General features: G+C 44.5%; 1 protein-coding gene across 2 annotated transcripts in view; it reads right to left on the bottom strand.

The window, feature by feature from the left end:
- The window catches only part of FBXL7 (F-box and leucine rich repeat protein 7), a 357,295-nt gene that overhangs the window by 23,073 nt on the left and 308,184 nt on the right, over nucleotides 1-26,038 (bottom strand). Inside the window, exon 3 of one of the 2 annotated variants that reach the window (XM_034761566.1) lies at nucleotides 18,638-18,719. The exons of the other annotated variant lie outside the window; for it this stretch is intronic. Coding sequence (XP_034617457.1) covers nucleotides 18,638-18,719 — 82 coding nt within the window. The remainder of the gene's footprint in view (nucleotides 1-18,637; nucleotides 18,720-26,038) is intronic. 2 annotated transcript variants of the gene reach the window in all.

Here is a 26,038-nt window from a genome sequence, read left to right as displayed (position 1 = left end):
AGCTGGGCTGCCCGAGCGCTACCGGCTTCGGGCAGCCCCCATGCCTCCAGACCCTGCGCCGCCGGAGCCCGGGAGGGGAAGCGCCGGCCGGGGGCGCAGGGTCTGGAGGCTGCCCGGCAAACCGTGAAGCCGGTAGCGCTTGGGCAGCCCTTTTCGCGTGGCTGGGAGGGAGGAGGGGGGAGTTAGGGCGGGGACTTTGGGGAATGGGTGGGGAATGGGTGGAGTAGGGGCGGGGCCGGGGTGGGAAAGGGACGGGGCGGGGGTGGGAAAGGGGCGGGGACAGGGCCCCGTGGAGTGTCCTCTTTTTTTATTTTTTAAATATGGTAACCCTAGCATTCCTTGCATACATAAAGTTCTCACTAACATCAGTAGGAGTTTGGGGTTTGCAGAGAAAGCTGGATCAGGTCCTTAGTGGCTACCATTGTATTTCTGATTCTTGTACTTTTGGGAGATGAAGTAGTGGATTAAAAAAAAAATCTAAGAATTTGGAATAATGATTCACCTTTTAAGATTACAACAGACGAACAACTTCAAGCCAAGTTACTGGACATTAAATTATGGGAGGGATGCATTTTCAAAGTATCTCCAGTTTGTTCATATGGATCAAACCCAAAACTTTAAGTGAACCTGCAGGCTCATGCAAATTAAACATACAGAGTTTGCACAGCCCTAAGCCGGATGCAGTCCAGAAGGAAGAGGAATGTTTGTGTCTTAGCAACATTGAACGATGGAAAGAAGTGATCACATGGTTGTGCAACTGAGATGAATTTTATCCCCAGTTGGCTGCAAACAGTATTCTGCAGCAAACATTCAACTTCCCCAAGAATGGATCCTCCAGCATATTTTCTACTTTTCCTCATCAGAAAATCATACTGTGTGAAATGTAGTGTTTTCTTCCAGGATCAAATTCTGCCTGCTTTAAAACACAAAACACTCAGTGAAGTTATGGGGACTGTTGAATGCACAGGGTGAGCAGAATGTGGCCCTCAAAACTTTAATACCGAGAGAGGAGATTAGTGGAAAGGAGTAAGCTAAACAGTGGAAGATGGAAAGGCTGAAGGAGGCTTAAAGCTAAGGGTCAAGCCACAGTTAAAATTGTTGTGCTCCACCCTAAACACTGTGATATTTAGATGCAAAGAATTATTTTAGTTGACTTTGGCTTAGTCTAAATGCCTTTCTTGAAATAGGCCTAGGGTTTAGTAAACATAGGATTAACCTCTAATTGTGGAAAAAAAGAGCCCTCCAGATTCGGGTACGGTAATGCAGATGCCCAGAGCAAGGCTCTCTAAATAAAGGGAGAGGAAGGTATGAAAGTGAGTTCCATGTGAGACAAACAGCCCAACTTGTAGTGGTCTGACCAGAGGAAGACTATTTTGGCTTATTTGGTCCAGCTGCTTCCTGTAGCCCACAGGTGACCTGGGTGGTTTTGCAGTGGTGGTGACATGCAGAACAGAAATGTTGACCCGTGTAATGTCTGTATTTTAATGCCTCAAACCAGCAGTGTAATTGAGTGGATTGGTTTAATCTCCAGACACCATCTTTCCTACTATTCACATGAATGTATATGCCAGGCCTGTAAGGCAGGTGATAAAGGGGAAATAGTACCTACAATGGAAAAAAAATATATATACATCCTTATTCTGAGAAGCAGCTCTTCAGGTTTTTATCCTATGCTCATCACCATGGTAGCTGAGCACCTGAACCACAACCCTAAGAGACTACAACTGAGGCTACTGACCAAGTAAGGTTTTTCCAGACTTTTAACAAAAGGTATTTACCTCCTGCCTGACACTACTACAGACAGACCCCTGCAATATGAGAGGCGTAGCTGTAACTGAAAGCTAAATCGGGGCACCTGCTCTATATCAGATCTATTTATACTGCAGTTTCCTGAGTTTATTTTCCTTTTCAGTTCTGAAACTGATCCATCACACCTGCTAGTAGGCTGCCAAGTATTCTCCTTTTAGCTAGCAAATACCATATTTTTCTGGTTGTTGTTTCTTTCCCCCTTCCTTTTGAAATGTGGCCAAATTGCAAAAGCCTTTCAGAATAGAGATTTTTCTGGTAGTGGAGCAGGTCTCTAGAGACTTTGTACAAGCTATAAGACACCACAATTTTTCCAAATTTTAACTCTTTGTCTCCAGCCTCAAAACCATGCAATGCCACCCCTACCCCTTCTAGCCAAAGAATTATATAGGACTGTTTTAAGAGTCTTTAAAGCCACCCTTAATGAGATGAAGGCATTATGGCTAACGATAAAAGTTCCTTCTTCAGGAGAGAAGCACGCTACCTCCTAAATTTCCAACCCAGGGATTAAGAGACTCTCCAGTATGGCAGGTCAGGGTATCACTCCAGTCTGACTGGTACACAAGAGCCAAGAGCAAATTGCAGCTTAAGCATTATAATTCAGAGATGTGGCACCCTGGAACTCTAGAAAAGACCCTCCATCTTCAAACCCTCTGCCAGACCACAGGGTCTGGTTTACTAGGCTGACGGTTTGAAGATGGAGTTCCTTTTCTAGAGTTCTGCTTCTATCTCAAAAAATGCTCGAAGTGCTGAGAACCTCCTGTGAGGCACCCTCAGGCCATGTCTGCCTTTGGGAGTAGCACCAGTTCAGCATGGGTGGCCAGCAATGCATGTAGCTCATCAAGCGCTAAGTGTAGACAAGGACAAGCTGGGGCTTGGACCAACTGAGCGTGCAGCAGCGGAAAGTCTCTGCTAGTTCAATTGATCTATGTGTGTCCTTGTGTATATTTAGCAGTCAGTATTGGTGCAGCATTGATTGCTGACCAGAGAATACTGAATTGGGGTTATTATTGCACCTAGACTAGAACTTTGAGGGTACTCAATGGAAATTGAGGGTGCTCGGCACCTTTCATGATATATTCTGAACCTTGTGGAATCGGGCCCTTAGTCTTCAACTCACCCTCTTCATTATGTGTATTTGGCAATTACAACATACGAAGAAAGGATTTGCATATCAGGGATCCTCCCTTTTAACATAAGGTCTAAAGGATCTCCTGTTAAAGCCCCTCAGGTTGAAGGCACGTGTTGTCCTGACCAATGAACTCAACTACTAGAAATCTGCTTGGTTCGACAAGTTAACTTTTTCTGCTAAGAGACAGAAATCTCCAATATATCCTAGCTCATTCAGATGTATTTTTCTCTTAATTTCATTTTTTATATACAAACTGCACAACGGTGGGTCTAAAAATGAAAAGAAAGTGAAGGGAACTTAATGCTTTGAAAAAGGTCTGGCTTGACAACCATGGAGATGGAAGTGTTCATTTGAATTCCCCTCCACACCCCCCCTCCAAAAGGTGTAGGTGCAAGCTGTTTGAATACCAGTTTCTTAACATGCCACATTAGACTAACAGTATCCTGTATTTGTGTGAATTTCAGTAACTTCTCAACCTCTCAGAAGCCATGACATGTAATTTCAAGTTTATTTACTTTATGTTACATCAAATATTAAATGAGTGCAATTAAAAATAACTCATTGTGATGCTGATTTATCAAAACTGTATATGGATTTTTCTTCTATTCTTGTCTTAACTGATTTTATGCTATTGCGATGTCATTCAATAAAAATTAATATTAGAAACTAAGGAACATTTCCACAAATAGGGTGCATATCACTTAAAAAGTTTGAAAAAACATTGTTATCTAAATATCCTTGAGCATATATGTCAGCCTATTATTTTTCATGTCAATTTAATCCATGCTGGAGCTACAACTGTATCAAACACCACCACAGATGTTTGCTGGAATATTAGATATTACATATGGCCTGAGGTGTAGTATTACCAACCCATGGAGTCATCTTAACAAGTAGGTTTAAACTGCGGGCATGTGGAATCAGCCTTTGAAATAAAGACAAGTTTGGGGATCCTGATAAAATAAAAAGCAAGGTGTTTTTTTCCTTATTGAGACAGAGGAAAAGATCCTCCATACAGCATAACTTTACTCGCCAATGTCCCTAGCCCACCAGAAATGAAAAGCAAAGTAATTACCCTCTTCGAACAGCGTGCGTATGACATTATTTGGAACTACCGCATTATAGTTCTGAGCCTGATTGTAAAAGGTTCTAAGCACCTCCAGGGATGACTTTCATTCAGTTCCCATTGACTGCAGTAGGAGATAGGGTGACCAGACAGTAAGTGTGAAAAATCGGGACGGGGGGTGGGGGAAGCCTATATAAGAAAAAGACCCCAAAATTGGGACTGTCCCTATAAAATTGGGACATCTGGTCATCCTAGTGGGAGAGGAAGGCTCTTAGTGCGGCATTACAAGATTAGTCTTCACCGGAAAGTTAACTCAAGTTGAAACTTGAGAGTTGCACCTAACTTGCATGCTATTCACACACAGAACTCCTTAACTTGAGTGTGATGGGGCTGGTAATCGAGTTAGCTGACCAATCTGGGGGAATAGGTTAAAACTCAAGTGAGCACAACCGAGCTGTTAACAAAACAACTCTGCAGTGTGGATGCAGGCTAGTGCACTTGAATGCTGCTGGTTCTCCAATGGCTTCACATTATTCCTACCATGTGGCCAAACAAGTTCTCCCACAATTCATAGTGTACATTCATAAAACATCTCAGGTTACTACAGTGCAAAGAATTATGGGATTTGCCCTTATAAGTTTTAGTGCCACACACGAGTGAGTGTAGTTCCAGTGAGGACACAGCAACTCAAGGGTTATTTCACAGTGTAGACAATTCCGGTTAACTCTGCAGTGAAGGCCTACCCTCAGCAGCTGTTCAGAATCGTGCATTTGAAAATGTAGGAGAGACAAAAATTAAAGCTTGTGAAAGGTGCCAGGATGACAACCTTCATGATTACTTAACAGAACGGGCCCAACACCATCCACAGTAGTACAAGTTTCCCCACACAGCCCTGGCAACATGATTTAGCTCAGTTCTGGACGGGATACTTCCAGGGGTAAAAGGGTGGTTCAAGTCTCTGGTCTTTTGGCTACTGTTTTGGCCTTGGATGCTCTGCTGTGAATGGCAATTGTGGCATTTTATTTTATTTGTAGCAACTAGTCTACTGGAATTTTCAGTCTAATTACTATCTGTCCATCCATCTAGGTACTTACAGAGCTCTCACTGCTATAGTATTTGATCATCTAATGATCATCAAAACTTTTCACGGAGGCCACTGAACAGTCTTCAGATGATACTGGCTTTTGGTCAGCATTCACTGGCTCTGGATTTAAACTAGTGACCCCAAGGTGAAAAGCTCTGTAGCCATTAATAATCCAAAGGGCCTTCCAATCTCTTCTCCTGGGAACGTTGCAGAAAAGAATACACTGTAGATAAATTTGAGACAATCCAGAGAGGGAGAATAAAGGAATGATAAAAAGATGAGGGTACATGAACCAAGTTGAAAGGCTAAGGAAACCTACTATGCGTAGCTTGATGGAAAGGTGATTAAAAAGGACTGTGCTAACTCACATTATTCCTTCAAATATTTGTAGATATGAGGTAGGGGAGGGATTATTTACCATGCTTGAAAATGGAGATAACAAGCAGCAACAAGTTTCAAACTAAAAGTTACACGTTAAAATTATTAGCAGTATGAGCAACTCGGCAAAGGCACAATCTGCCTAAAGGGGGAATTGGGGTGGGCTGTCTGGAGCTCTTTAGCAGGCAGCTTGATAAAACAAATGAGGAACCAGTCTATGAGGAAAATCCTGCTTTATGTGGCTGTTTAGACAAGATGACCCAAGAAGTCTTTCCCATGCTCTGTCATCAACAAGAGATTACTATTTTTCTGCCAGCCTAGCTTTTCTATCAGACAGTACACACAAAGCTTTTATTATTTTTTTAAATGCAACTCTTCGTTGAAAAATGTTGGTACATAAAGGTAGGATGTAGGAAAAGCAAGGGGCAGGGATAAGCTAATCAAACTATGTACCCAAAGGAACACTGATACTGTGAACCAGATTCTTCCCCAGTGGAGCTATGCCAGTTTATACCTGCTCAAGATCTGGTCCATTGTTTCCTCATCTAGTTTGCATAAATATTTATTTTAAGCTAGAAAGTGACACGTTGGTTACAGCTTTCCAAGATCAGTAGAGTACCTTTCAGAATGCACTTCTATAACCTCCATAATCAGATCATATTTCAAAGACATCTAAAATGATTCCCCCTCTAAAGTAGGCAGAAGGTGTAATTTACTCCAGAGCACAAGGCCCACACAAGATCTCACACACACTGAAAGACCCAAGTTAAATGGTACAAGATAACCCTTGCCCTTGTGTGAATTTTACCTAATTTTCCTCCCCCACTTTGGCTGGAGTGTGCTGAACACTTTGATAATTCTTGTATAAATAACAATGATACAAATATGGCTGAGAGATCATTTATTGAATGGCTGTATGTTTGACCAATTCTGAACTGGTTCACAGAAACTTCTGAGTGACAGATTCTCTTGCATTGTTCTTCGGGCTGTGGGGCCATTTAATTGCTGTGTAGACTTCCAGGCTGGGACCCTCCCACCTCACTGGGTCCTAGAACCAGACTCTAGCTAGTGCTGGAGCTTTCCAGTTATACAAGAATGGACCACCACTCCTGACTCTTTGGTGATCACAGTCATAGAGCGAGGTCAGCCAAGGAATACAACAAAGGGGACTTTCTATTCAATTCAACAAGGTTCAATATACAAAGCATGGGGGAAATGGGTTTTAAGGAGGGACTTAAAAGTGAAGGAGACAGGGGCCTAGTATAGGAACTCTCAATCTTCCTTCGTGTGGACCACTAGAGTGATGTGGACCCTCCTCCTCTCTCTCTCATTCACAATTGCACAATCCACCTCCCCTCCAAGTCACAATCACATAACATCCCCGTGGCAACTAAAGTGATAGTTTACAGAGAAAAGTAACATAAGAAAATAGTTAGTGTATTTTTAGCAGCTTTTAATGTATTTGGAAATGAGGAGAGCCAGCACCATGTGATCATACAGTAAAATAGTCACAATTTTAGCTCATCCAATGAGGAGATTAAAAATAGCTTATATTAGGAAATATTTCAGAGACCCACAGTGACTTCATATTTTCCAAACTCCTGATTTACAAGCTGAGAGTCCAATCCTGTAGGGTGCTAAGTGCTTCCTGAGAGGTACAGAGCAACTTTCACTGCCATTGAAATGGAAATTGAACACCCTCAGCATCCAGTAGGATCAGAACTTCTTAGTCTATGTTAAGTCTGCAATTTTTACTGTGTTGGTACAGTCTCATTGCTATATTCTATTTATGGCAAGAGTCATGTTTTGCTAACATTATTGATAATTGCCTGTAAAGTATACCTCTCATTTTACACTGCTGAATTAGATTCCACAAATGCCGGGTTTGTGTCTATTTATAGCATAGGCCAAGTTCCCAGGAAACATGTAGCACATACAGTAACACAACACAGAAAAAGCATCAGTAAGTGAACTCCTGTGTTAAGGAAAGAAGAGAGGCTGCTAAATCTGGTCCATTATTATTAAAAGTGGTTTCAGTTGCATTTACTCATTCCCTCATCTTGGATTCAGTTTAGATAACATCCCGTTTAAATGCCAGTTGGTGACCATATCTTTTTGTGTATTAGACACCATTTTGGAAATTATTATTGCAGTTTGGAGGGAACTGGGCAATTCGGGGAGGGGGATTGATAAAGAAATGTGGAATCTTTCACCATTTAAAATCGCATCTAATTTGAAAGTAACAGCTTTCACTCACTACCTCCTGGCTGTTCCTTAACCTATGTGAATAGGTATCTGCATCACAAACCACCACCACTAATTGGAATGCTGGTTGACAGTCTCAGCAAAAACCAAGGAAAGAGTAACCAAACAGACCAAAGCAACACCCTTCCTCTGTTGGTGAGGAAATGCACGGAAGCTTACATGCTACAGAGGACCTTGCAGCTCCGTGGTGTTGAATTTCTTGGGCCTGATTCTGATCTCACACCAGTGTAATTCAGGGGCTTTCTAATTTTAAGATGATTCAACTCCATGGACTTAGTGAGAGAACAGGCTTAGGTCTTTTGTGAACCTTTACCCATTCACTTGCACATTGCAGTATGGTAAAATGGAACACTTTAAAATGAACTGGAAGCTGGGAAATGAGGTGTCAAAGAGATGCCTGGAAATCTTTGGGCTTGTCCACATAACAATGCTGGTTTAGAAACAGAGTTAAAGTGGTACAACACATTTGTATGGACACAGTTCTACTAGTATTAAGGTTTTCATACCAGTATAGTTTATTCCTGTCCATGCTGGCCTTTCATAGGCTGCTGCAGAATACTAGTGGGAGGGCAGACTGGGATAAGTACCTCCATAGAGGCAGATTATTTGAGTTTTATGTTGGTGGAATGGCTTTTGCTCTTATTGAATAATAGTTTTCCCTTAAGGAAAATGGCTATTTGTAGGTAGTCAGCCTCGTCCACTTTTTGTAGCTGTAGTTAAAATCAACCAGGCTTTAATATTGCATTGCCTCTCAGTTTATTTCTACAGTCGTCTCTATTGCCTCACTACCTTTTAAAGAACATAAGCTTGTATTCCCAAATGATCTCGTTTTCTACAAGCCAGCTAGACACCATCTGAAAAGCATATGATAAGAAAATGCTTCAGGAGGCAGGATGGATAAAATTGATAAAAAGACTTTAAGTTAAATACAGTTTTTAATAAACCTATTTAAAATTAATTTTGAAATTGGCAACCTAAACTTACTATAATATACTAAAATCATTTAAATTAAAAACAAAAAGTAATATTAAGCAGTACATATTTGCTGCCAAGGTTTAAAGTAAGTCAAACCCCTGAACTGGTGGAACTCATTGGCTAAGCACCTGGCTAAGCAGAGTTTGCAGAAGCGCTAAACCCGCTTTTGAGACCAGCAGTTGCTTCTGCAGGAGCAGAAATTTTTTTTCTTCATTTTAGTTAAGAACATAACATAAGAATGGCCATTCTGAGTCAGACTAATGGTCCATCTAGCTCAGTATCCTGTCTTCTGACAGTGGCCAATGCCAGATGTTTGAGAGGGAATGAACAGAGCAAGCAATCATTGAGTGATCCATCCTCTGTTGTCCACTCCCAGCTTCTGGCAGTTAGAGGCTAGGGACACCCAGAGCATGGGGTTGCAACCCTAACCATCGTGGCTAATAGCCATTGATGGACCTATCCTCCATGAACTTATCTAGTTCTTTCTTGAACCTCATTAGAGTTTTGGCCTTCACACCATAACCTGGTAATGCTCCACAGGCTGACTGAGTGTTGTGTGAAGAAGTACTTTCTTTTGTTTGTTTTAAACCTGCTACCTATTAATTTAATTGGATGACCCTTGGTTCTTGTGTTATGAGTAAATAGCACTTCCTTATTCACTTTCTCCACCCCAGTCATGATTTTATAGACCTCTATCATATTCCCCCTTAGTCATCTCTTTTCCAAGCTGAAAGTCCCAGTCTTTATTCTCTCCTTATATGGAAGCTATTCCATACCTTTAGTCATTTTTGTTGCCCTTTTCTGTACCTTTCCCAATTCTAATATATTTTTTCTGAGGCGGGGGTGACCAGAACTTCACGCAATATTCAAGGTGGAGGTGTACCATGGATATATATATACACAGATGTTCCTGGGTTACGCAAACCTGACTTACACAAATCCGCACTTACGGAAAAAGTTCCGTAAGCTAGAAATAGGAGTGGGTTTTTTTGTATTTTTTTGGCATCATTGTCGGGTATACGTTTCCGACTTACGCAAAATTCGAGTTACGGCGGAACGCTTGCCTAAGTCCGGAAGCGTCTGCAGTGACATTACATTTTCTGTCTAGTTTAGTTCAATGACTAGTTCATACAAAGTTAAGAAACAATTAGGAGTTGAAAAAGTAGAAAAGCTTGTTTTCCTCTTCCCATCTATGACTAAAAACTAGGTGTGAGAGAATGAGATCTGCTCATTTTAAAATCTTGAAGGACACGGTGACCAGAAATCATCAGTTCAATTCACCAACTACAGATAATATTTCTTTCTTTAAAAAATCAGTGAGTTTTAAATGAAAAACATGTTTTGATAAACTTGGATACATTTTTCTTTATATTTTCAGCACAGTAAAGGTAAAAAAATTAAAGTGCTATTTTTGTGCATTTAATGGATTTGAATTTCCATCCAAAGAGAGCATGACACAAATAACATGTAAAAAATGAATAATCTAGTAAATAAGAAATGCATCCATCACCATTTTCTAAAATAAAAGAAACTATGAATCTGAATAAGTAAGCTAATTAAGTACTAAGTAAGCTAGCAAGTACTTAAATAAATGAGTATAGAAACTGTGTATCCTTCTGGTTAGCAAAAAGAAGCACCAAATTGGTGTAAAGACTGTATTTAGTTGCAAATCAATTTAATTTAATGGTTACCAACCAAAGAGAAGCAACTTTTCTTGAGGAAGATAACTAAAAAGTACAAATGTAAAACACAATTAAAATCAATTATTTAAATCAAGATTTCCTGCTTGCTGATTTAAATTATTATTAAAATTGGTGATTTAAATCGCTTTGACTTAAATGAATCTACCTTGTTCAGAGGTACCCAGAAAGTGAATTCTGCCTCAGCACACCTGAACTCATATGTAGAACTAGCTCTGCACAGACAGGACCCTGGACGCATACTTGAGCAGTTGATACCCATGTTGCCTAGCTGTACTGCTATTATTACTGGAGATAGCTTTGATCTAGCTAGAACAAAGCTAGCTCAGGATTATTTAAAGCTTTACATTTTTTAGATTACTTTGGTTTGGTTATATTCAAATCCATCATAATTTTGAAAATACAGAGGGATGAAGATCCTTATGTCACCAGCACTGATTTTAGTATCCTGGGTAGTGTGCACACACATTGGGGGTGCATGTGTGCCTTCTGTACATCACCTAAGTATCATAAAATCATTGCTAGCACTGGTACCAAGACAGGCAAGTCTAAGCCGGTGGTTCTCAACCAGGGATATACGTACTTCTGGGGGGTAAATCAGAGGTCTTCCAGGGAGTACATCAATTCATCTAGATGAGTGGTTTTCAAACTTTTTTTCTGGTGACCCAATTGAAGAAAACTGTTGATGCCCACGAGCCACTGGAACTGGGGATGAGGGGTTTGGGGTCTGAAAGGATGTGCAGGGCTGGGACAGAGGTTTGGGGTGCAGGGGTGAGGGCTGTGGGATGGGGCTGGAAATGAGAGGTTAGAGTGTGGGAGGGGGCTCAGGGCTGGGGCAGGGAGTTGGGATGCAGAAGGGAGTCAGGGCTCTGGTCTGGGGGTGTGGGCTCTGGGGGGGGGGGCGGGATTGGGGTGCAGGCTTACCTCTAGCGACTCCCGGTCAGCAGCGCAGCAGGGGTGCTAAGGCAGGCTTCCTGCCTGTCCTGGCACCATGGACCGTGCAGCGCCCCGGAAGTAGCCAGCAGCAGGTCCGGCTCCTAGGTGGAGGCGTGCAAGTGGCGCCACGCGGCTCTCGCCTGCAGGCACCCCACATCTCCACCCCCTCCCAACTCCCATTGGCCCGCTTCTAGCAAATGGGAGTGCGGAGCCGATACTCGGGGCTGGGCCACCGTGTGGAGCCCCGGACCCCCCTGGCTACAAGCCAGACCTGCTGCTGGTCACTGCCGGGGTGCAGTGCAGTGTCAGAACAGGCAGGGACTACTAGTTTTTACTGGCCGGCCACCAGGATCCCTGGGTGCTGAGCAAGGTGACCCAGTGCCTTGCATTCCATGACCCAGTACTGGGTTGCGACCTGAACTTTGAAAACCACTGATCTAGATATTTGCCTAGTTTTACAACAGGCTACATAAAAAGCACCAGCGAAGTCAGTACAAACTAAAATGTCATACCGACAATGACTTGTTTATACTGCTCTATAGACTATACACTGAAATATAAGTACAATATTTATATTCCAATGATCTATTTTATAATTATATGGTAAAAATGAGAGAGTAAGCACCTTTTAAGTAGTAGTGTGCTGTAACACTTTTGTATTTTTATGTCTGATTTTGTAAGTAAACAATTTTTAAATGTGGTCAAACTTGGGGGTACGCAAGACAAATCAGAGGCCTGAAAGAGGGACAGCAGTCTGGAAAGGCTGAGAGCCACTGATCTAAGCAAGCATGGTTACTGTGATTCCGGCACTTGCTCGCATCCCTAGAATACAACAAAGAGGAGGTATAATACAACTATTGATACCAAAGAAAAGCCTTTGCTGATATGGCCCCCATTTCCAATTACAAATGAGTGTAGACGTTCAAGCCCTAGGTTAACAAGCCCAGGGTCTGCTCACTCGAGTTCTACTACTCCTGGAATTACATTGCAGTGTAGACATACCCAGAGAGAACACATAGTTCTACCAAGGCCAATACCAAGACTTAAAACTGCATTTGGGGCCTGATATTCTGCAGTGTTGAGTACTTGCAATTGACTTCAGTTGCTCAGCACTCTAACATCAGGGCCTTGGTGCTCAGATACTACACAGGTTGATGGAATCAGGGCCTGCTCCAGGATTTTGGCCGCCCCAAGCAGCCAAAAAAAAAAAAAAAAAAAAGCCACGATCGCGATCTGCAACGACAATTCGGCGGGAGGTCCTTCGCTCCGAGCTGGAGTGAGGGACCGTCCGCCGAATTGCCGCCGAATAGCTGGACGTGCCGCCCCTTTCCGGAGTGACTGCCCCAAGCACCTGCTTGAGAAGCTGGTGCCTGGAGCCGGCCCTGGATGGAATACATATACACACAGAATACTGGGATTAAAGACACCCAAAATTGACTCAGCAGCATTGTCAGCTTTTAGAATTTTATCATAAGTCTCATGACATTTGGTGTTGTTCCTAAATCCCCAGTGCCTAGAGTCATATGAATGCATGAAAATCTCAGCTTTCATTTATAGCAATGCTTCTAGCCCAGAGGGCATGTAAAAAGAACCCAAAATAGGCTTAAAAATAATTCCATGTGTCTGGGAGGCAGGGGCACCATTTAGGTGTGTGTGTATGTGTGTGCGGGGGTCCCCTGCCACACCCCAGGCGTCATACTGCATGTTAAAGCTAAAATTAAAACTTACCTATTTGTCCTTTGCTGATAATTTGGTTGTAGTAAACCTATATGAATTATTATTGAATATATAGAAAATAATCACAACAAATGTTCTCCAAATAGCCTGATTTTTATATTTTATCCTTCAAAAAAAATCCAAGAATTTCCAGGGGCCTAAGTGACACCAGACCCCTGCTGAAAGTTGCCACTCCCCACTGAAATCTGTAAGAGCACCCCTGTTGGGAGATTCTTAGTCATAATTTTTGAATGCTTCGAGTTGATGATACTGAATTAGTGTCTACACCATTTCAGCTGTGTTCCTCATAAAAAATTAGGGTGACCAGATGTCCTGTTTTTAAAGGGACAGTCCCATATTTAAACACTCCTGCAGGTGTTCCGACTTTTTCTTAAAAATAGGCAAATTGTCCTGTATCATCTGTCTCTCCCCACCAGTACTGGCAGGTCCTGCTGCTGGCTGAATCCCTTCTCGCCAGCCACCTGCCCACCAGTGGTGAGTGGGAGGGGAGGTTCCAGTGGCCGACCATGGGGGTGGGTGTGCAAGGCTGGTGGCGGGGCAAAGCTGCAGCGTGCAGGGCTGGACGCTCCCCCTGCTGGTCCCTCAGTGCAGCCCCTGCTGCATGCCAGCTCTCAGCCAGCAGGGCCCATCCCCCGTCCCGTTTCTGGCCGGCACTGGCTGCGTGCTGTGAGCTGCGGAGACTGGTGAGTATGGGCAGGCGCCAGGCAGCGGCTGGCTACATTTTGCCTCTGCTGCCCACCTAGTGGCCCTTTACGTGCTCCCCCTATCGCTGTCCTCTTCCTGCTTTGCTCCTTCACCCCCCCCAGCCCAGCTGTTTTTCCATATCCGTCTAGGCAGGGCATGTCCTGATCCCAGCAGTGTGTGGAGAACTAGCCCCTGGTCTGTGGGCTCAGCTCACCAACAGCCTGGCTGGCAGGCTCCTTCCTTCCCCCACTACCTTTGACTGGACCAGCGCCCTGGGAAAGCCCAAGATTCTCCAGCCCAGGGCGCTGGCACAGGAGGAGCCAACCCCTGCATGTGCCAAAGCCCTGTGCAGCTCTGGCACTTGGCAGCCTCTCTGCCCCTCAGCAAAGCTGTGGAGTGGCAGGGAGGAAGCAATTTCCAGCCTGTTCGTGCCCCGACCCTGGAGGCTCGACAGCAGCCCCCTGGGCAGGGGCTTAACACCCTCTTCATCTGTTCCCCCACCCCCAGGACCTTCCCCCAGGGAGCACGGGTCTAGGCACTCTCTCCTGCTGAGTCACCTGTCTGGACGGGTTTGCCGAAGCCCTTGCAGTTGGGTTCCCTGGGCCCTGGTGCACAATGCATCCTTAGGGCTTAACCGCTTCCTGCCCACGCTGTAGCTGGCCGCTTGGTTATGTTGATGGCCAGCAGCAGCCTGGAGGTGTTAGCTGCCTTTCGACACTGTGCGGGCAGGAAGGGACAAGCTGCTTTCAACCACAGTGGAGTGGGGAAGAGATGAGCTCTGCAAAGTCACGAGTCAGGTCTTCCCTTCCCCACACCCTCCTCCCCTGCAGCTGGAAGCAGCTCCCGTCCTCTCTCTCCTGCACAGTGCCGAAAGGCTGCTCCTGGCCACATTAAGAACATAAGAATGGCCATACTGGGTCAGACCAAAGGTCCATCTAGCCCTGTATCCTGTCTTCCAACAGTGGCCAATGCCAGGTGCCCCAGAGGGAACGAACAGAACAGGTAATCATCAAGTGATCCATCCCCTGTTGCCCATTCCCAGTTTCTGGCAAACAGAGGCTAGTGATACCATCCTTGCCCATCCTGGCTAATAGCCATTGATGGACCTATCCTCCATGAATTTATCTAGTTCTTTTTTGAACCCCGTTATATTCTTGGTCTTTACAACATCCTCTGGCAAAGAATTCCACAGGTTGACTGTGCACTGTGTGAAGAAATACTTTTTTTGTTTTAAACCTACTGCCTATTAATTTCATTTGGTGACCCCTAGTTTGTGTGTTATGAGGAGTAAATAACACTTCCTTATTTACTTTCTCCACACCAGTCATGATTTTATAGACTTCTATCATAATCATCTCTTTTCCAAGCTGAAAAGTCCCAATCTTATTAATCTCTCCTTGTACAGAATCCATTCCATACCCCTAATCATTTTTGTTGTCCTTTTTTGAACCTTTTCCAATTACAATATATCGTTTTTGAGAAGAGGTGACCACATCTGCATGCAGTATTCAAGATGTGGGCTTACCATGGATTTATATAGAGTCAATATGATATTTTCTCATTATCTATCCCTTTCTTAATGATTCCCAACATTCTGTGTGCTTTTTTGACTGCTGTTGCACATTGAGTGGATGTTTTCAGAGAACTATCCACAATGACTCCAAGATCTCTTTCTTGAGTGGTAACAGCTAATTTAGACCCCATCATTTTATATGTATAGTTGGGATTATGTTTCCAATGTGCATTACTTTGCATTTATCAACATTGAATTTCATCTGCCATTTTGTTGCCCAGTCACCCACGTTTGAGAGATCCTTTTGTAGCTCTTCACAGTCTGCCTGGGATTTAACTATCTTGAGTAGTTTTGTATCATCTGCAAATTTTGCCATCTCACAGTTTACCCCCTTTTCCAGATCATTTATGAATATGTTAAATAGGACTGGTCCCAATACAGACCCCTGGGAGACACCACTATTTACCTCTCTCCATTCTGAAAATTGACCATTTATTTCTGCCCTTTATTTCCTATCTTTTAACCAGTTACCAATCCATGAGGGGACCTTCCCTCTTATCCTATGATAGCTTACTTTGCTTAGGAGTCTTTGGTGAGGGACCTTGTCAAAGGCTTTCTGAAAATTTAAGTACACTATATCCACTGGATCCCCCTTGTCCACATGCTTGTTGACCCCCCTCAAAGAATTCTAGTAGATTAGTGAGGCATGATTTTCCTTTACAAAAACCATGTTGACTCTTCCCCAACAAATTATGTTAATTTATATATCTGACAATTTTGTTCTTTACTATAATTTCAACCAGTTTGCCAATACTGAAGTCAAGTTTTTTACTGTAATTGCCAGGATCAGCTCTGGGGCCCTTTTTAAAAATTGGTGTCACATTAGCTATCCTCCAGTCATTTGGTACAGAAGCTGATTTAAATGATAGGCTACAGACTATAATTAGTAGTTCTGCAATTTCACATTTGAGTTCCTTCAGAATTCTTGGGTGAATACCATCTGGTCCTGGGTGACTTATTACTGTTTAGTCTATCAATTTGTTCCAAAACCTCCTCTAATTACACCTCTATCTGAGACAGTTTCATTCTGGTGTGAACCCTGGCAGAAATCTGGGGAGGGGAGGCATGTGACCCTGTGTGCTCCCCTTCCCCCTCACGTGTTGCCTTGGGAAGACACGGTGCCAGGTACCAGGAGATGCGGGTCCATCCCAGGGGCCTAACCAGACTGGAGCGTGGAGAGCGTGGGCAGGGAGGATTGGGTCAGTTGGTCACCCCGCCGTGTGAGAGAGGTGTATGGGAGTGTTTGTATGTCACCTCTCCCTGTGTAAACCCTAAAGCCTTAAAGATACGAAAGTAAATAAAAAGATCCAACTACACGGTATTTCTTTTTAACAGGAGCTCAGTTAACTTGATCTTAATTTGAACGTTTGTACTGCATAGATCTGATTGATTTAGGGTTGCCAACTGTCTAATCACACAAACCCAAACACCCTTGCCCGCCCATTCCCCAAGGCCCCACCCCCTTCCCTCTCATCCCCCCTCCTTCCATCGCTCACTCTCCTCGACACTCACTCACTTTCACCGGGCTGCGGCAGGAGGTTGGGGTGAGGGACGGGTGCAGGCTCTGGGCTTGGGCTGAGGGGTTCGGAGTATGGGAGGGGGCTCTGGGCTGAGCCTGGGGCAGGAGGTTGGGGTGCAGAAGGAGGTGCGAGATGCAAGCTCTGGGAGGGAGTTTGGGTGTAGGAGGGGGTGTGGGGTGCAGGCTCTGGGAGGTGGCTCAGGGCTGGGGCAGGGGACTGGAGTGCAGGGACGGAGCCTGCCTTAGCCCCGCTGGGCCACCAACCGGGAGCTGCCCGAGGTAACTGGGGCCAAGGAACTCCATGCGCTGCCCTCTCTGCGTGCCGCTCCTGGAAGCGGCCAGCACGGCCCTCCAGCCGTGGGGGAGTGCAGGAGGCTCCGCGTGCTGCCTGTGTCCGCAGGTGTCGCCCACGCAGCTCCCACTGGCTGCAATTCCTGGCCACTGGTAGCTACGAAGTTGGTGCTCGGGGCAGGGGCAGCGAGCGGAGACCCCCTCTGCTGGAGACCTGGCTGCTTTCCGGAGCGGTGCTGGGCCAGGGTAGGCACGGAGCCTGTCTTAGCCCTGCTGCGCCACCGGACTTTTAGTGGCCTAAAATCTCCCAGTTTGGCTTCAGTAGCCTCCGGGAGATAGGGCCTGATTCCAGGAGACTCCCAGAAACCTGGAGGGTTGGCAACCCTACATTAATTGCCGTTGAACTCACTCGAACACAAGTAATTTTGCCAGGTGTCCTGTATTCAGCATAGGGAAATATGGTCTCCCTATATAAAATACACATAGCATTTTAGCAAATCAGTTTTACCCCTTTCACTGTTTCATTGTAAAATTACCTAAAATGTTTCTGAGCAACAATTTGCCTGTAGCAATAGACGGTCTTGTAGCGTTCCCAAAACTCAGTCTGAGTCAGAAGCACTATTTCTGGGGTCAGGCCATTTTTAAGCTCAGTTAATGTTAAGTCCTAAAAACAATCACAGACTAAACCAGCCCACAGATTTTTTTAACAAGCATTAGACATATTTATAATGAAGACGCACTTATATAGTTTTCATTGCAGCACTCCTCAATACTGCTCTGCTCATTGGTGCAATACAAAATTAGGGCAGTTTACTACAGTATGGTACAGTAATTGGAGATGATATGCTGCTAAATAATAAAACTTCTACTGGATTCCAAAATACTTATACCTTGTTAAACTAAATCCAAGCTACATAGAGAACAACTTCTAGCTGAGCCACAATCAGGTGAATGCTCCCTAATTCACACACCTGGTAACAATGCTCTTTATGCTTCCGAGGGCTTTGTTTGGGGCTTCAGCTGCAGTAATTTGTGTAATGCATACACCGCAAGCTCAGTCACCACATGGACTCTGCTAATTGGTCAATAAAAGTTAACACTTTTCTTCTTCAAAAGGCTTTCCAAACATTCACTAATTAATTCTCCCAATACCCTAGTGAAGCAGGTGGCTTAACCTTTATATTACAGATGAAAAAACAAACAAACAATGCAGCTACATGAATTGACCTGTCCTAAACCACAGAGACAATGTCAGGAGTTTCAAGCTCCTAGCCCTGTGTTCAGACCACTAAATTACACCTCTCTGGCAACTGGCAGATAGCAGATATAAAACTAATTTATACCAAAAAAATGACATGTACAAAGTATTAATGTTATTTATTATACGTAATTTTAGGGATGACCCTTAAGTGGTGAACAACACTCACAGAAGATCAGACGTTACACATAATAGCAACACCCACATTTGCCCTTCCATAAGCCAGTTTGTACCTGTTACTTTTTGTCTCTCCGTAACTACGCCTGCCACTATGACTTCCTCTTGAGAAATTCCCAGAGCCAGCTCCTTTGTCTGCTATAAACACAAGGAGCGAAACGTCAGCTAGAATGTAAACTTGGCGGAGGCTCACAAAATACACAACCAAACAATTCAGGGCCTTGTTGAGTCCAGCCCTTTTATTGCACGCAACCATAACCTTGACCAGCCCCCCCTATTTATATGGCTTCCCAAGTATATAAACTGCTGCTGTTAAATTATGAGTATCCTACGTTTATGAGAGCAATTAGTCTGTTTGTTTAGAAAAGCTATTTGTCTGTCTCCTGTATTTTAAATGCTTCCCCTCCTTCTTTTGCCCAAAGCAAAACAAAATAATGTTTGGATTTTTAATTGAGGGTGGGCTACATCCAAAGTTCACTTAATGCAAGGAAATCTCTATTACATTCAAAATTACTGGGGGATGATAAACTTTCATTAGAACTGTAATGTCCCTTTATGATGAGCATGTGTGTGTCAGGCATACATAAGGGTTTTATTTTTAAACCTCTTTATCCAAGTTCATTAAGAGAGGAGATCATTTTGTTAGGAAATATTGCATTAAAAACCACGCAAAGTGAATGACAGAAACAAGAATGCTTTTTATTTGAGAGGTGGGTTGGTAGTGATAGTTTTGTCTTCGTGATCAGGACAGGTCTGGAGGTAGAGTTGTATGACTGGGAATGTATCCCTTTAAACTGAATTTTGCAGTGGATTGAAGGAAGGGATGGAATAAAGGGGGCACAAGACTTTTGATGGGATGGATTAAAACCCGTTTTCAAAAGGAGAAATAAGCCTCTCTAATGTTGCTCTACTGTATGTTACTGCTCATGGTGGCAAATGCATCTGAAGGCTGTTACTGGGATACGTACCACCCACTCTGCCTATCTTCCTGGATAGTCTTCGCAGCCAGGGATAAAAATATGCAAATCCTGTTCTAACAGACACAGACTTCCACTACATATTGCAAAAACAAGATCCTAGATACCAGCAGTATTATTTCTACAACTCGGAGCCTGAAGCACTTGTTTGAAGAGTTGTGTGGCTGGTAGCCAATAGGCTATTTACTTCTATGAGTGCAGTTCATTCTCCCTTAGAGGGACTAGCATCCCAAGCCCTCTGCTTTAAGGGACCCCCAGATTAAGTCTTAAATCTTCAATTTCATGAAAAAGAAAATTTACAAGGCAAATTCAGCAGCTGGGAAAGTTAGGAGAATAGAGTTATCCTTCTCAGCACCTTTGCTTTGCTATTCTGTGTGATCTAGTCTTTCCTCTTTCATATGCATGTAGCTCTGGTTAGTGTGGATGAAAGTTCTACATTCTCGTCACTATATATGCCCTTGTAGAGGAGAACCACTGCAACACTTACAAGCATATGATCCTGCAGAGGGTCTCAGAAGGGAGATGAGGACAAATTAGGAGTAGTGGAGTGGCCATCTTGGAAAAAGGAAAAGCTAGAGGGGAGTTTTTAAAACCAGAATTGCACAGTTCAATCAATAAATGCAAGGAAATACATGGCTAGCTGGCATTATGAGAGTTGTGATATAGACAGAGAATCTCCACTCAGTATTGGGACAAAGAATGTAAACACAGCATGAAGGAAGATTTAAAGGAAAACTGTGCATGATTTGCTCAGCATGATGAGAACACACTTGGTTAAAGGCACTTCTCATGTGTTACTCCTGGGGCAATTTTGTACCACTGCATATGCCACTGTGCCGTGCATATTTTTTTCTGCAGAAAATAACTTCTGCCAGAAAGTTGCTGCAGTTATGCCTTTTACCCACCAGAAACCACTTTGGTGCTAGAACAGAGCAGCTGCTTCCGGGCCCTCCCCAACTGTGATAGGGAAGAGAAGAGGCTGCTCTGGTTTATGGATTTTGGGTAGCAGGTAGAATACCCCTGGTCGGGGCTCTAGGAGTGTGTCAGTGTAGATTCGTTCAAGTGTAGGTTTGATCATCTGCTCAAGAAACTCCCTAAAGCAGCACAGGAACAAATCTACACTGACACACCCCTAGAGCCCCGACCAGGAGTATTCTACCTGCTACCTGGCTATGTAGCTATCTGGCTATGTACACTCTCTTCTCAGGTCCTACGCTACCAGCACTCCCAGCTATCTTCGAGACACCACTGACTTCCTGAGGAAACTACAATCCTTTGGTGAACTTCCAGAAAACACCATCCTAGCCACTATGGATGTAGAAGCCCTCTACACCAACATTCAACACAAAGGTGGACTACAAGCCATCAGGAATAGCATCCCTGATACCATCACGGCAAACCTAGTGGCTGAACTTTGTACCTTTGTCCTCACCCACAACTATATCAGATATGGGGACAATTTATACCTTCACGTCAGCGGGACTGCTATGGGTACCCACATGGCCCCTCAGTATGCCAACATTTTTATGGCTGATTTAGAATGCTTCCTCAGCTCTCGTCCCCTTATGCCCCTACTCTACTTGTGCTATATTGATGACATCTTCATCATCTGGACCCATGGGAAGGAGGCCCTTGAGGAATTCCACCAAGATTTCAATGATTTCCACCCTACCATCAACCACAAAAGAGGTCCACTTTCTAGACACTACAGTGCTAATAAGCGATGGTCACATAAACACCCCCCTATTCCGGAAACCTACTGACTGCTACACTTACCTACATGCCTCCAGCTTTCATCCAGACCACATCACACGATCCATTGTCTACAACCAAGCTCTAAGATACAACCGCATTTGCTCCGATCCCTCAGACAGAGACAAACACCTACAGAATCTCTATCAAGCATTCTTAAAACTGCAATACCCAGCTGGTGAAGTGAAGAAACAGACTGACAGAGCCAGAAGGGTACCGAGAAGTCACCTACTACAAGACAGGCCCAACAAAGAAAGTAACAGAACGCCACTAGCCGTCACCTACAGCCCCCAACTAAAACGTCTCCAGCGCATCATCAAGGATCTACAACCTATCCTGAAGGATGATCCTTCACTCTCACAGACCTTGGGAGACAGGCCAGTCCTCGCCTACAGACAGCCCCTCAACCTGAAACAAATACGCACCAGCAACTACACACCACACAACAAAAACACCAACCCAGGAACCAAACCCTGCTACAAAGCCCGGTGCCAACTCTGTCCACATATCTATTCAAGGGACACCATCATAGGACCTAACCACATCAGCCACACCATCCGGGGCTCATTCACCTGCACATCTACCAATGTGATATATGCCATCATGTGCCAGCAATGCCCCTCTGCCATGTACATTGGCCAAAGTCTCTAAGCGAAAGAATAAATGGACACAAATCTGACATCAGGAATCATAACATTCAAAAACCAGTAGGAGAACACGTCAATCTCTCTGGTCATTCAATAACAGACCTAAAAGTGGCAATTCTTCAACAAAAAAAACTTCAAAAACAGACTCCAATGTGAAACTGCAGAACTGGAATTAATTTGCAAACTGGATACCATTAGATTAGGCCTGAATAAAGACTGGGAGTGGTTGGGTCACTACAAAACCTAAACTTAATTTCCCCAATACTAATTTCTCCCTACTGTTACTTACACTTTCTTGTCAACTGTCTGTAATGGGCCACTCTCTTACCACTTCAAAAGTGATTTTTTCTCCCTTGGTACCCTGCTGTTAATTGATTTATCTCGTTAGACTGACCTCACAGTTGGTAAAGCAACCCCCATCCTTTCATGTATTTATACCTGCTCCTGTATTTTTCACTTCATGCATCTGATGAAGTGGGCTCTAGCCCATGAAAGCTTATGCCCAAATAAATTTGTTAGTCTCGAAGGTGCCACAAGGACTCCTCGTTGTTTTTGCTGATACAGACTAACATGGCTACCACTCTGAAACCTGTCACAATATTTTATTGTTATTTTGAAAAAATAAAATATGCAGAATTTTAAAATGTGTGAATAATTTGTTATTTTTTAGTGCAGAATTTGTAATTGTTTGGCACAGAATTCCCCCAGGAGTAATGTGTAAACTCTGAAATCTAGTTTAGAATTAGGGTGTAGTGAGACATAATATTGTCAGGAAAACCAATGCCTTTGGGCAAGAGTCAGTAGCCATTTTATTCTTAGTGTGGCGGCAGCCTGTCACCCAGGAGACACTCATTCTGTGCTCTTTCATGAAGACTATACTTTTTTTATTTTAAAGGAAATCAGGAATGAACCCTCATTTTTAAGTTGAAAGTATTTAATGTCTTTTGTAAATTAAAACCTATACCACTTATATATATGACCAACATTCCTGAGTTTATGGGAGATCGGTGACATCTTGTAAAGTGGATGTTTGTGACACTTGTTGTGGGACATACACGTCACATCGAAACACATGAACTCATTTTCAGAGGTGCTGAGCACCAACAGATCACACTGGCTTAGCAATGCAGGTGCTCAGCACCTCTGAAAATCATACTAGCAGTTCCCATGTTGCTTTGTACTTTCAAATCACAGAGCAAAGCTAAATGGGTGCGGCTTATTTTTAATGGAAAAGAGGAGAGAATAACCCTGAAAAATATCCAGAGGAGATCACAGTAGTATTAAATACCATTCTACTTTCCAGAAGCAGTCTATCTAGTCCCTGTTCCTCAATTTATTTATGTACCTTTTACCAGCAACAACTGTTTTTATGAAGTAACTTTATGGCCCTAAACATGGATTTTATAGAAAGCTTTTGCTGTAAAAATAGTTGTCTGGTTTGATTAATGGTCATCTTGAACAGGAAATACTTGCATAATGTGAATACATCTTGGACACAGATCAGGCTCACAGTAGGTCTTTTGTGCTGCAGAGGCTAACCTGGAACTGTTCCCACTGATATCAGTTGGAATAGTCCTGCTGGACTGCAGAGTGTGGATACTGATATGCAGCTCCACAGTTTTTAGGCTATGTGGTTTCAGAAGATGATTTATAAAATGCAAACTCTACCAGCTAGCCTGGTGTAGGGTTACCATTCGTCCGGATTCCCCCGGACATGTCCGGCTTTTAGAGTTAAAAATAGCGTCCGGGGGGAATTTGTAAATGTCCGGATTTCCCGCGCGCGGCTAACAGGGCAGCCGGCCGGATGGTGCCATTTACATGGGGCTTCGACAGCCAGAGAGAGCCCCTCCTCCACTTCCCCCTCCTCTCCCCTGCAGCTGAGAGCACTCCCTCCCTCCCTCCCTGCATTCGCAGATCACCAGCCGGCCGTTCGCACCGGCAGTCTGGAGCTCCTCCCCCTGCTCCTCCTCCCCGGCACGCTGGTCTGAACGGCAGGGTAAGGGGGCCAGGGGGTTGGAGAAGGGGCAGGGAGGTTCTGGAGCGGGCAGTCAAGAGACAGGGAGCGGGGGGGCTTTTTTTGGGGGGGGGTGGATAAGGTTTTGGGCAGTCAGGGTACAGGTAGGGGGTAGGGTCCGGGGGGGGCAGTTAGGGTGGGAGGAGGGTCTCAGGAAGGGGCAGTTAGGGGACAAGGAACAGGGAGGCTTAGGTAGGGGGTGGGGTTCTGGAGGGCAGTTAGGAGCAGGGGTCCCAGGACAGGGCAGTCAGGGGACAAGGAGCGAGGGGAGGGTTGGAGGTTCTGAGGGGGGCGGGAAGTGGGAGGGCCAGGGGCAGGGCTCGGGCAGGATGGGGGCGGGGCTCCTCCCGTCCTCTTTTTTGCTTGCTGAAATATGGTAACCCTAGCCTGGTGGAGGTAAGAATCCAACAACAAGCTGTACCAACGAGCCTTGAATGCATTCAGTAAGAATCCCTTTGTACATACGGTGCAGCATGCAGATCTACAGTCTGGCTCTACAGAATTCAGAAAGTAAGAGTCCAAAATCTGGAAAGTTGAAAAGCATTCAAGGAATTCTTCATAATTTGACAAACAGATTTTACAAAACCCCTGCAGGAAGGCGCCCTAAACAAAAAATCTTTCAAAAATTACCAAAAGAATGTTTTTAAAAAACAGATCTGGAATAGACCCAGGACAGAAAAGAGATCAGCAGAAAGAGAGCCCAACAAGATAGGGGAGTGTTGCTGTCCAATAAGGTAACTGGCATCCTTGTTCATTTTCAGCACGATGTGATTGATATGTAACTAATGCAGTATATTTAGTAGCAAAAGGGTCAAGCTCCTTTAGGTGCAAGGGGATGCTAGATCTGTTAATCCTTTTAGTGTTTACTTCCTGGTCTCTTCCAGTTTCAAAGTTTTACTATTGAAAGCCAGCTGCTTTCGTATTGCTCTACATTCTGTGGCCCAGTACTCAGAACTGACAATTCCTAAGTGAACAAATAATCCTTGGGGATGGCTACTGCAGGCTGACTGGTACAGAAAGTTATAGCACTCGGGGTTTATTGAGCACCTGGAAATGGAGGCTTTTGCAGATTGTATGGAAACGCTTGAGAAAGTGATAGGCCTTCCTGAACCACGCTGAACTAGTACTGGGGAGGGGGAGGGGATGGGGGGAAGGGGCAAGGATAGTCCTTGGCAACAGGGCCGGCTCCAGGCACCAGCCTACCAAGCATGTGCTTGGGGCGGCACCTGGAGGGGGATGGCGCTCACCTGGGGAGAGCGGAGTCGCAGCTGGATCGCCGCCCTCCCCCCGGCGCTCCGGCCGGCCGGGGAGAGCAGGGCCCTGGCCAGGCTCGCCATCATCCTCGTGGTGCTCTGGCCTGCTGGGGATAGCCGGGCTACAGCCGGGCTCGGCGCCCTCTCCTGCTGCGCTCCCCGCCGGGGGGCGGGGGGAGGCTTTTTTGCCTGCGGCGGCAAAAAAGCCAGAGCTGGCCCTGCTTGGCAAGGGCATAATGGCTTCAGTGCAATCCTGTACTTGTGTTAAGGATAAACTTAAGGATACTCTTGCTTCAACCTAGAAGTGTTACTTTACCATCTTAAACTGACCTCAGGAGACCAGCTCCTGTAAGATTTCCACATAGCTCCAATTGGTTCATCCATAGGAATCAGACAGGGCATCACCAGGTGCAGAGGTGTTTGTATGCCTCATTAAAAGGCCAATGCAGCCGTCTCCTACACAGGTTTCTTTTGCTACTGCAATGACACTGTTTTCAGAGTAGCTGCATGGCCTGGTTGAGCTTCCTCTCGCTTTGCTCCAGGTGCTACTGTTTGGTAGTGGGAGCAGCCACCCAGCTACTTAACAGACCTCTCTACGTAAGACCATTGCTTAGAGCAGGGGTAAGGCAGCCTATGGCACGCGTGCCGAAGGCGGCACGCGAGCTGATTTTCAGTGGCACTCATACTGCCCAGGTCCTGGACACCGGTCCGGAGGGTTCTGCATTTTAATTTAATTTTAAATGAAGCTTCTTAAACATTTTAAAAACCTTATTTACTTTACATAACAACAATAGTTTAGTTATATATTATAGAC

The sequence above is a fragment of the Trachemys scripta genome, chromosome 2, assembly GCF_013100865.1.
Source record: "Trachemys scripta elegans isolate TJP31775 chromosome 2, CAS_Tse_1.0, whole genome shotgun sequence".
In the NCBI taxonomy this organism is placed as follows: Eukaryota; Metazoa; Chordata; order Testudines; family Emydidae; genus Trachemys; species Trachemys scripta.
This window is presented reverse-complemented; position numbering and strand designations above follow the sequence as displayed.